Source organism: Heloderma suspectum, chromosome 1 (assembly GCF_057233095.1).
Source record: "Heloderma suspectum isolate Gila_16-S chromosome 1, 16-S_ref, whole genome shotgun sequence".
In the NCBI taxonomy this organism is placed as follows: Eukaryota; Metazoa; Chordata; class Lepidosauria; order Squamata; family Helodermatidae; genus Heloderma; species Heloderma suspectum.
In genome coordinates, this window is record NC_139458.1 from 403,168,168 (window position 1) to 403,180,005 (window position 11,838).

Sequence of the window (11,838 nt, forward strand, 5' to 3'; positions counted from 1 at the left end):
CTATTCACTGGAGGTTAACATCAGAGTCCCACTGGTATGGAAGTGTGTGTTACAAGACAAGAAATTGAAAACAAAATTTGTTATTTATTTATTTATTGTTAGACACCTCCCCTGCCGAACTCCCCTGCCAATCTCCTGTTTGCTCTCCCTGTTTGCTTGCTCTGATCTCTCTCTCTCTCTCTCTCTCTCTCTCTCTCTCTGGGAGCTTGCTTGCTTCTATAGCCCCTAGACCAGCTGGAGCAGCTTCCTCTGCTCTGCTTAGCTAGGAGGCAGGAGACAAAGATCGCCTCAGCCGCCCATCCTGCTTTGCATAGGATGCCCATAAGGCTTGGAATTCAGAGGTTTACAGGCAGTGCCATAGGACTGCACCCTGATTTACTACTACTCCATGGAACAAATCACAATGTTTCTCTTCCTGACAGGCCCTCTTTGTTTCCATTTCTGCCCTTATTTATTTACTGTAAATATACCCTGCTTTTCAGCCAAGATTGATACCTGCTGTTTTTTTTCTACTACCCAGTTCCTTTTACCTGGAACTGTTTCTCCCACCTACCCATCAAACCTACTTCCCACCACTCTTTTAACCCTTTTCTCAAAACCACTTCTTATGAAAAGACCTTAATGTGTCTACTAATGCTTTTTAAAATGTTTTGCAATAGCCCTGGCATCTCCTGGAGCTATGGTGATTGCTGCTGCTGGGAGCCAAGCCAGGTAGATGATGGTAATTTTTCCTGCATACTGTATTTCTTTCAAGATAAGAATTATAGTATCTGTGAGTAATACAATTGATGCTTAGAAACAGTGCTTATATTTCCAAATACCTACCCATCCTTGTGACGTGGAACCAAGCCATGTGGGAAGCTACTTGCTTGTAATGGCAGGGGCAGTTTTAACCACTTTCTTTTCTCATTTCATGTAATATATATATTTTTTTTAAATCTTGCTGTTCAATTTTAAAGAGCTTCTGAAACTGTTAAACAAAAATGGGAAAGATTTAGGTTAAAGCAAATAATATATATGTACTGAAGTGTAAGAATGAGTGAACTTGTATTACTTGTGGCTAAGGAAGGCATTAAAAGCAGTTTTAAGGTATTGTATTATAAACTGACCTTGTGAATGTGCTTTTCATCCACCCAAATTTTCAGTGTGTGTGTATCCGTACTGTATTACACTTAAAGCAGTGAAGCATTTGAAACGTACTACCTGAGCTCATGTTATGGCACAAAGTGTTAATGAACATATCAACTGCTCAGGGAACAAAGCTAGCAGAATGTTTGTAGCACAGTTTCTATGACAGAAGGGGAGTTGTCAGAATTCACAATGCTGAAGGCAGGGAAGGTTGAGGGATTCAGTCTTTGTGAATTTTGATACAAATCAGCTTAAACTGCACCTCCCAGACTAATGTGCAGATTGGAATTTAGATACTCATTGGATTTAGCACTTGTCCGAATATTGCAACACCGTTCTCAGCTCAAACAACGTAACAAAATATGTGCATAGTTTTGAGAGAAACTACGTTTAGATATATGGGTGTAAGAAAATACATTTAAACATATTTAAATGTGAATTTTCATGCAGATTTGAAAAATAAGAATTGAAGATCAATGTGGAAGCAGAATGAAAAGGACTTATGGGTAAACACATGTAAAAGTAATATGGACAGAAATAGTGAACTGTCTATCCTTTGCTTAATATCAGGAGCAGCTGTATATTGAGGGAAACAGTGTAGGATGATGAAGATGGAGTGCTAGGGGGATTAGCCTGGATACATCATGGTTGAAGAAGGTGGCACAAAAGAAATGGGAGGTTGAAATGCAAGGAGGAAACAATGGATGGTGGAGACATGGAATTGAAGAAAGGATGAGCCAAAGAGAAAGGTTAGGAGCAAAACCTCACATATAACCTAGGAACAGGAGAAGATGTGTATTATTGGAAAGAAGTGGACAGGCAAAGGATAGTTAAGGGGGTGGTGACTGTGAGCCAAGAAAACAAGTGGGGTGTGGGTTTGCTCTGTGTAGAGCTTAACGCTGCCTTCCCCAACGTGCCCTCCAGATGTTTTCGACTTCAACTCCCATCAGCCCCAGATAGCATGGCCAATGGCCAGGAATGCTTGAAGTTCTGGTCCAAAACATCTGGCGAGCACCAGTTTGGAGAAGGCTAACTTAAAGTCAAACTACATGTTACGATAAACATGCTTTTTTAAAAGCATGCTTTATTTTTAAGAAAAAGCAGGTGCGGGCTCTAATCTGGAAAGTGCTCCCAATCGATATTGATGCGCCATCCTGGTTTCCTGCTGGAAATTCCCCCTCCCCAGTTGTTTGCTCCTGAAGGTACTGTTTACTGCAAACAACACAAATAGCAGCTGTGGGGGATTTGGCAGAGAGTTAACATATAAGTCTTGTAAATAAATGAGCCCTTAGCTCATTTACATCCAATTAATTTGAGTGGACATCAGACATGCTTAACTTTATCTCAATTGTGCCCTTGTCATGGTACTTTTGTCATCATAAACTAATTTAGCATAAAGTAGTGCAGTTCTTGTGTCTGTGAACTTGACCTCATTTCTTATATGCAGTGATGCTGATGTGGTTTCCATCTTAGCATTATTATCCTGGAATTTATCATGAAAACATAGTTTAATTTTCTACCCTGGTGTGTATGTATGTAAGGGGAGTGGGGGACAGCTCCAGTTATCCTGTAATTTAAATCTTCTACATAGGTAATAATGAAACATTGACTTAAATGGGCTGTACATTAAAATACTACAATCATTAAGAAATGAGCCATTTGGTTTTAAAATGCTTGCCTATATAAGCAGTTGTAGACATAGCTACTATTCTTTGTGCTAAAGGCATCCTGAACAGAGGTCCATCTGTATAAAGGAAGTGTAATGAAGAATGCTTTTAAACGCATGAAATTGAGTGCATGAGAGTGGGGGGCTCTACACCATTAAATCTGAGGTCAAAATATATTAATAGTGTGCCACAGAGCTCTTCATATCTTCTTTTATCGTACTTTATATGCTTCTGGGTTGATCCTTGCATTGTAAACAGATTTGAGTGCTAAACCTGGTGAGCCCAGAAGTTGCAAGCACTTTAAGGCAGTATATCAGCCCCTTTGCCCAGGAAGAAAGTACTCCCATGCAGAACATTACACTTACTTAAGCATTTAAACATTGAGTTATATGCTTGACTTATTCGCATCTTGCTTTTTGACAGAATGCCAACTACTTAATGATGCTCCTTCAGTGTCCATTGATTATTTTTTTAAATCATACTTGATATACTCAGTTATTAATGCCTCTTGAAGTTAGATATTTGAACAATCTTATTAATGTATATAGCCAGGAAAAAAATATCCCAAGTATTTGAACACAGCTTCTAAAAAAATAAGCAGCAGTGATGATTACCTTAAATTATGTTTTCCTAGGGCTATGTGGAGGACACACTCTAGAATTTTAGGGTTGTGTGTGATGGGGTTGGATGGTATCCAGAATTTGGATAATAGAAGTATGTATAATTCTGATCAAGGATAGTCATTTATATAGGTGGTGATTTGGAGCTTAAGGGAATTCTCTGTTCATTTTCCAGTTTGAGAAATAAGAAATCTATATCTGCCTGCATTTTGGAGTATGGTGGTACTTCTGCATCTCATACTGTACCAATTATCAGATGAGTTAGCATTAATGAAATGTAATATTAGAACACAAATATAATGTATGTGATTGAAAGTCTTAATGTTCCTATTGCTTCTTTTTTCTTCTATAATCTCCTTTCTTAGAAAGTAAATCAAAAGGTCTTCAGTGGGTGATAGATACCACTATTGCGTATCCCAAAGCTGAACCCATAGACATCCAGACCTGGATTCTTGGCTACAGGCGACCAATGATTACCCATGTTCATTACAGGTAGGAAATGCATTTTTGTCTTCACATAATTTTAAATTAAGGCCTGTAAAAATTGTCCTTGCAATGTTATCTAAGAATATGGCGGACTTGAAATAAAATCTTTAGGTTACTTTACAGTTCAAAACTGCCAGGGTTGAGGGGGCCGTGGGCAAGATGTATTCTGGGGGCCCACACACACGCTCCTGGGCATCCTCCTCCATTTTTCTCTCCACCCTGCCATATTATCTCTCGCTCTTCACCCTTTCTCTCCCCTCCACTTACCAGTCAATGGCACGTTTTCTTTTTGTTTTAATTTTTAGAAGAGTTCAGTAGTGTTGGAGAGTGGAACTGCAGTTGCTCTCAGTATCATGCTTGGCAGTGGGGCTGAAACTGGCTAGTCTCAAGGCAAAGCCCAAATACAGCTCTCATCAGTTTTGCATCTTAAACCAAATTTTCAGGCTTTGCACTGAGTCTTGAACTAGAAATGTAATTAATAAGTAAAATAATAGACTTCATACCAAGGAAAAAATGTCAACAGTGGGCTTCTCTTGACTTGGCCAGATTCTGTGAGAGTCTGTGAATGCAGGCTAGAAGACGGTGGGTCAAACCTGCCTCTCCAGAGTAATCTGTTACCAATTTGGCCAGTAATCCCTTTCTCTGTTCAGCTGTCTGAAAAGATATGTGCAAGAGAAGCAGGGTCACCCTTTGTTGTCTTCTCTACTGCCTTCTCCTTCTGGTCTTAGCCTAAACCAATTTAAGATAGTGTCTTTGTTCTCTTCTCTACTGCTTTGTCTTCTGGTCCTAGTCAAACCAATTTGAGAAAGTGCAGAGGGAGAGGGAGGAAAAGAGAATATTTTCTTTATTTTATTTAAAATCCTGCCTTTTCACTATTATCCCCAATGCAGCTTACAACATAAACAATTTAGTAATGAGCTGGTTAACATGTAACACTGAACAATAATTTAGCCTTATATGCATGAGCTGGAATTAGCCTGAGAAAAGCCCCCCCCCTTGGGGGGGGGGGTTTCAGATACCACTTTTCTGGCTTTCCATTATGTACAAACCAGAGATTATGGGTTGTTACAAACCCAGGCTAGGTAAATAGGATAGCTTCAGAAATAACAGTTTGAAATTGACTTGTTTAGAAACTGACCATAGTTTCTGATAAAGCACAATATGTAATGACAAACCAGGATTTTCGAAAATGAAACTAAATGTTAGCAAAGTCCCAACCACACAGGACAAGGAGAGGGGTAGGGGGAATGTGTGAGCCCAAGGCTTTGCTCAGGCTCATTCCCCCTTGTGCTTGTAGCGCTAAACCATGGTTTAGTGTTACATGCAAACCAGGCATTAACAATATAAAACAAATTATCCATCAAATGTTTTTTAAAGGATTGTTTTAATTTGGTCTGAAAGAATAGTAAAGTTGATGCCACTCAAATATTTGGCCTTAAGGCCACAAGTTGCATTTCTTAGCCCAAAGTATCAAGACGGAGCCTATGATATTTGAAACAAAAGGAAGATAGCATAGGAGTGAATATTCATGCCTTGCCTAGGGATGTAGAGAAATATTAATTCTGCTACAAGCAACCATTAATCAAATAAGAAGCTTAGAAGGGTTGAGTATGAAGACATACATAACATTTTTAGAACTGTGGTGTTATTTTATTTATGTAATTAATTTAGAAATTTATGTCCCACTTTTCTTTATAAAAATAAACTTGAGTGTATCCTTATTGTTCAATCCAAACATACCTTTCTAGGGTCAAGCTCTGAAAAAAAGGGTTCTGCAACTTTGCAGTGGATACCAGCTGGTGCTGGTGATACCATCAGGAATCGCTTCTTCCCCCAATCCCTAGAGCAGTTTTGTTCTTTAATTTTTCCCTTTTTTCCTTTTCGTTAATAAGGTGACAGTTCAGAAATATGCATATATGCAGTACATTTAAACATCAAAAAAGGCAGACCACCCACCTGAAGCATTGGGGGGAGGGGTAAGAGCGATGTATTTGGTTTGCTGGTATGCATCTTTGTCACTGCATTTGTGAATTCAGGAGGAAGCTGGCTTTACCCCCAAGGTATGAATGACAAGTCGTGGGGAACATGCCAAGATAAAAAGGGATATTCAGAGATCTCCCGGGTCCCCCTTGAGAAGCTGGGTTGCATAAAACATAGCACACACAGCCATAGCTTGTTCTGTTACCTAAAAACCTTCTCAGCATAATGAATTATACTTTCAGGAGCACTTAGAAATCCATGAAAGGTAATGAAAATATAACAGAGTGAGAAGGGCAAATAAAAGGTGCAATGGCAAACAAAATCAGATTTTCAATGATTTTTGCCTCAGACTGCCTTTGGGAGGCTAACCTTAGCTAGTCTTTTCATGCCTTTAACTGGAAGACCAGTGTGCAGCAGCCTTACATAAGAGAAGCCAAAAGGCACTTACATTAAAGGGGTTACTAATGAAAGTGGAGAGCAGCTACTTTCTTGACTTTTCAATATCTTCCAGGCCTTTTGAGGCTAAAACATCATTGCATATCCTTAAATGAGGCAGCAACGATAGAAATGGAAATTGTTTGGTGAAATAAGTAACATAAATTCTTGAGAGTTGGAGTGGAAAATTTTGCATTCAGTAACTTAGGTTTTTGTAATCTGGCAACAAAACTCCACTACCCTAACTCACCATTTTATCACAGTAACGTGTAAAGAAGTCTTGTTTTTTTGTTGTTGATGGGGGTGGAGAATTTTGGAAACAGATAAAATGAGCGATCCTATGCTTTGTGGCCTAGAACCAGCCAGACAGAGGGTTCGATATTATAGCAACTGTACAAAGGGATGAGTTTCCCCTGCCCTGAAGACTGCCCATGCCTGTTGTAGCATATGTGCTGCCATTCTGGCTCTATGGAAACGTCCTGCTTGATACAAATTTTCCTGAAGATGGTGTTTTTTGAGGCAGGAAATTGGTAGTTAGGATGTGGGGCCATACTGTATGTTAATGCTGTGTGTTTTTTGGATTAGTGGTGTATATACGTGGAACCAGACTGGGAGTTCAGTATAGGAGGCATTGGATGGACACACACACACGTGTGATGTATATTGAATTCAGCCAAAGCACAAGCCAAATTGGTCCCCTTTGGACCATTTCTGGCACTTCCTGAGGGGAAGGGGGCTTCCCTCTGAAGTGAACAGAATCGAAACTGGACCCTACATGAGGCTTCGCTGGCAATTCAGCTTTTGAAAAGCAGTGTGTCTCCAAAAATAGCATCTTGCTTTCTCTAAATGCTTATTGGGGGGGAGGGTGGGTTTAATAACTGATAGGTCCACCTTCTAATCATAGGGCATGTTTTACTAGGCGGTTTCCAATCATTGGGCTTTGTGGGAGAGCAAGGATGGGATTGTGCACCTGTCCTTATTTTGGAGACACATCTATGATGTGCACCATTTTCATACAAATTGACCCCCTCCGCGCAAAAAAAAAACCCTGGGGAAGAGGAAGCAAATCACTCCCCCCCAATACAAGGATGTTCTCTGTCAGTTTCAGAAGAATGGTCCACAAGGAACATAGGGAGATAAGCGTGTACTTTTTTGGATACCCTCAAAATGTAAAGGCTGTTCTTGCACAAAAACCCCTGCACCTATTCATTTAAAACTTGGCAGGCTCAGTCCCCTGAATTATCCATGCAAATTTCATCCAATTCTGCCAAGAAATAAAAAGGGTATTGGCAATTCCCTACATCCACTGCACCTATTTTTCTGAAATTTGGCAGGTGTAATCCTTGCAATGACTACACCTGCAAATTTCACCCAACTCAGAAAAACAGAAAAGAAGTTATAGCCATGTTTTGATTTCCCATGGTAGTCAGTGGGAGGCATGAAACCTTGGATTTCCACATCTCGACTCAAATTTCTACACCAATGCTTAACATGAATAAAGGAATGAATGAGGTAGGATGCTTCCTAGTACTAACAATGAAAAGGCATTGTGCAGCTATTCAGTCTTCTCCTCCTTAACTGATTTTTTATTTTTGGGGGGGAAGAAGAAAGACAGACAAGTGGTGTGAAAATGCAGCTGGGTTACAAATGGAAGATGTTGTCATCTGCCCCCCTCCCTAAATTTCTGCCAATGAGGCAGGGCAATTGCACTATAAGAACCTCACCTAGAAGCATCCACAGATCTGCACATCAGATAGCATCATTTTGTTGTTGTTGGGCTTTGTCTTGAATAAAATTTGGCTAAATAGAAAGCATATTTAGAGCTAGAAAAATTCCAGAGGCACAGTTGCCAAGGTGCCTTGGAATTTGAAATACCCCCCCCCCCCCAGCTCTGGTTATTGATTTTGATGCTTCGGGTTCTTGTTGTCCACATTTACATCTTAGAGACTATTGCGAAGTCCTGCAAAGTCTAGGGAGCTCTGGAGGAACAAAATACAGACCTTAGCAAAATACAAACAACCAGGTAGTCAGACTGGTTCGGGTTTTTTCAAGAAAAATGAAGTTTTAGTCTAGATTTGAGTTCATGTTTAATTTGATTCCAATCCTGAATTGAACTTCTATTTTTCTTCAGCTGGAATTGAACCCTAAGAGTTATTTGAAAATCTAACCTAAACCAGTTTGACCCCTTGCTGACAGAATGGCATAATTAAGGTATTCAGAAGTATGTGTGTCTCTTTGTTTTGTAAAGATCGTTTGCAAGAGGTGAAAAAAGGAAACTGCTCCCACAATTGATGAATTTTTAAATGTGCTTGTGAGTAATGAAAACAGTTATTCTGAAAAATAGAATAAATACTGGAATATATGTCAGATCCTGATCCAGAATTCAAAGCAAAAAGAAGCTTACTAGATTCTCCTTAAGAAAGGGGAATAATTTTCTAAGTCTAATTAACCTGTCCTTTAAAATGCAGGATTTTTTCAATTAAAGATGTACCTGTTGAGGCTGAAGCCCTCACTGTTTGGTTATATCAACGCTTCATTGAAAAAGAGGATCTCTTGTCACACTTTTACAAAACAGGTAAAAAATCAAATAAAAAATAAGTATTTGTTCAGCACTTTGCAAGTATGTTTTCATTTAAATAGTAACAATTTACCACTCCAAGGCAAAGCTATCAGCTAACCACCTCTATTTGCCACTTACTGTGCAAACTTATACATGTCAGAAGTTCGATGGGACTTAATCCCAGGTTTGTGAATATAGGACTGCAGCCTGAAAGTCTTTTTAGCCTTTTTCTTCCTGAGAGTGTGCATGTGTGAAAGATAGAAATGCACTTTTATATATATTTGAATCAGCTCTTTAAAATCAACTGATAGCCATGGAGGATTTACAATTGAATTCTAGCCTCCTTGGAGTTTTGTGTGACCCACAAAGCTAAGTTTTGTTGGATTTCTTTAAGAGAGCGTGCATATGCACTAGCTCTGGTACTTACAGTAGTTCTTTTAAAAACTGTCCAGACATCACTGGATTTGGCAAGATTTCCCCCCGCCCCTTCCTTGTCAGTTTCACTGGAGATTTTGTGAGCCTGTGTGGGTGTGCGTGTGTTGTGCAGGTAATGTTAACAATGTCATATTGTCACAAGTCACAATAAGATTGTGTATAAGTCTAGATGCAGGGCAATGTGGGCCTGCTTCTGAGCTAGGCATCTGCCGACATTTTCTCCCATACTAGCTGGAGGGAGGGTGTTGATACTTAAACAAGGAAGAGCATTACCATTTGTGAACGGTGGTAATGCTGGGGGGGCGGAGTCCCCAGTGATCATTCAAGCACTTAAAAATGCACATGTAGCTTCAGCTTTCCTCCCAGCTACTATTCTGTCTGATGTAGTTTTAACAGCTTACAGATCCCATTCTGAGGGCCCAAGCAGTTTAGCCTCTTTTCTCTTGGAAGGTAAACTGCTAACCATTTTATTCATGTTAGAGAAATCTTATATTATCTGCAATAAAATCTTCCTTTACAGATAAATAGCTCTACCTAATTACTACATACACCACTTACAAGATACGTGCACTTTTATACAAGTGTGCCAAGCATTCATTCATAATTATATGCCTATTATGCACTGGTGTATGAAATCTCCAATTAGGGCTTGCCTATAAAAGTAATTATGGTTCATGCTTATGTAACTGGACTCTGACAGTTGAATGTAAGGTATGCATATACAATGAAGCATGCATTATTGTACATTTGGCTCCCTATGAAGAATATCCCCCGATGTAATTGGCCAGAACTTTATCCCAGTGCATCAAAACACTGAGCTTTCTTAAATAAACTTCTTGATTTGCTGCAGTTGGAATTTCCAAGTATTGTTTTCTTCCTGTGGTGTTAGGCTGGGGTGAACTAGATAACTTTTGCATGTCTTTGCTGCCAACACCTTTCTATTTCTGATGGAATAGAAACTGAAGAAGGCCAAAGAGAAGCTGTTTTGGAGGATCTGGGGATAGTGTTCCTAATGCTTGGGAAAAAAATAGAAATTTGTTTGTGCCTGTTCTGAGTGGATGGTCTGCTTGAAACACGGGGCACAGAGAACTTAGTGATACATGACACTGATACAAGAAACTAAATTATGCCCACCCGATGTGACAGGGAGGAGGGAGGCTTGGCCCTAAGTATAGGATAGATGAATAAATTCTTGGCAATCCTAAATTCAGTCCAACATGCATAAGTACAGTTTGAGATGGGGGTTAACTAGTTATCTAGATAACTAAATGTCTCACCTGCCTTGCTATATTTTCAGATTTGAATTGCATTTAAGTACAGTGTAGTGAAACCCACCACCTCATTAGCAGCTGCTTTTCTAGAGGCCCTTATCATAGAAAGGGCTTTCTAACTGCTTGCTTGCTTCACGTGCCTTACTGTGCTTGAGGGAAATTATTCTTCCATGACTTTGTTCCCTGTTGATTTTCTCCTGTTGAAACCTGTTCCTTATAAGAAGCAATGTTATTCTTCTGCATTTAAATATATACCAGCACATTAAAATACTACACTGCTGTCTCATTGCAGAAATGATGTCATCCTTCCTACCTTAATTTCTCTTGATATATCTCATGATCAGGGAAATTCAGGGAGAGCCTTAAAAACTAGACATATCCAAAATCCATTGTGTCCTTTCCTCCTGTTTATTAATTATTAACATTTATATACTGCCTTATTTGCTATAAAGCCATCAAGGCAGTGTCCAACAATTTAAAACGATAAACCTTAACACGTAAAAACCAGAACATTAGAAACAGGAAAACATTAAAACAACTACATAATTTAAACTACGTAATGTAAAAGGCTAAATTAAAAAGGATATTAACATACTACTAGTATAAAAAATTATTTAAAAGCTAGCTTGCTTTCTAAGTAAAGCCATATCTTGATGATTGAGAGCTAGTACAAAACGCTGGTCCCCTCATAAATGTGTTTAAGAGATCGGGAATATGGTGTGGGATCATGTACTGCCTCCCTGCACAGACAGGGCAGTATCTAACAGGGCACTTATGTCTCCACCAGTTCTTTTCCGCCAGCTGATTCCGTTGCGCAAGCAGTGGGTCCTGCTGACTGCACTGCACAAGTGGGATCCCCCACGTATGCAAGGGAATTTAGCGTTTTCTGGAGCAAGTCCAGAAATGAGCAGGAACATTCGTTTCTGGAAGGAGACAGGTTGGCGGAGCTTCCTTATGCGAGCTCCGCTGAGCTGCCTCCTTCCAGATATGAGCATCTCCACTTGCTTTGGGTTGTTCTGGAAGCGCTAAAACACAGTTGCACAAGCAGTTGGGGCCACTTTCACAACAGTCGGCAGGGCAGAAGAGAATCGGCAGGGGTGGAAGCGCCCCGTTGGATTCTGCCCACAGAGTTCCACTCTAACTTCAAAAGATTAATTGGCATTGATGTTAAAGCTAATCAGATCCATTGCTCAACTAGGATTTGTTATCCAATTTCAGGTCCTGATAAAAAGAAAGGAACCTCATGAGCTTTAGTT

General features: G+C 39.7%; 1 protein-coding gene across 1 annotated transcript in view; it reads left to right on the forward strand.

Annotated features, from left to right (window-relative positions):
• Positions 1–11,838, forward strand: part of LPGAT1 (lysophosphatidylglycerol acyltransferase 1) — an 82,296-nt gene that overhangs the window by 57,272 nt on the left and 13,186 nt on the right. The window contains exons 6-7 of the mRNA XM_084828867.1: positions 3,781–3,907; positions 8,785–8,891. Of these exons, the coding sequence (XP_084684993.1) occupies positions 3,781–3,907; positions 8,785–8,891 (234 nt within the window). The remainder of the gene's footprint in view (positions 1–3,780; positions 3,908–8,784; positions 8,892–11,838) is intronic.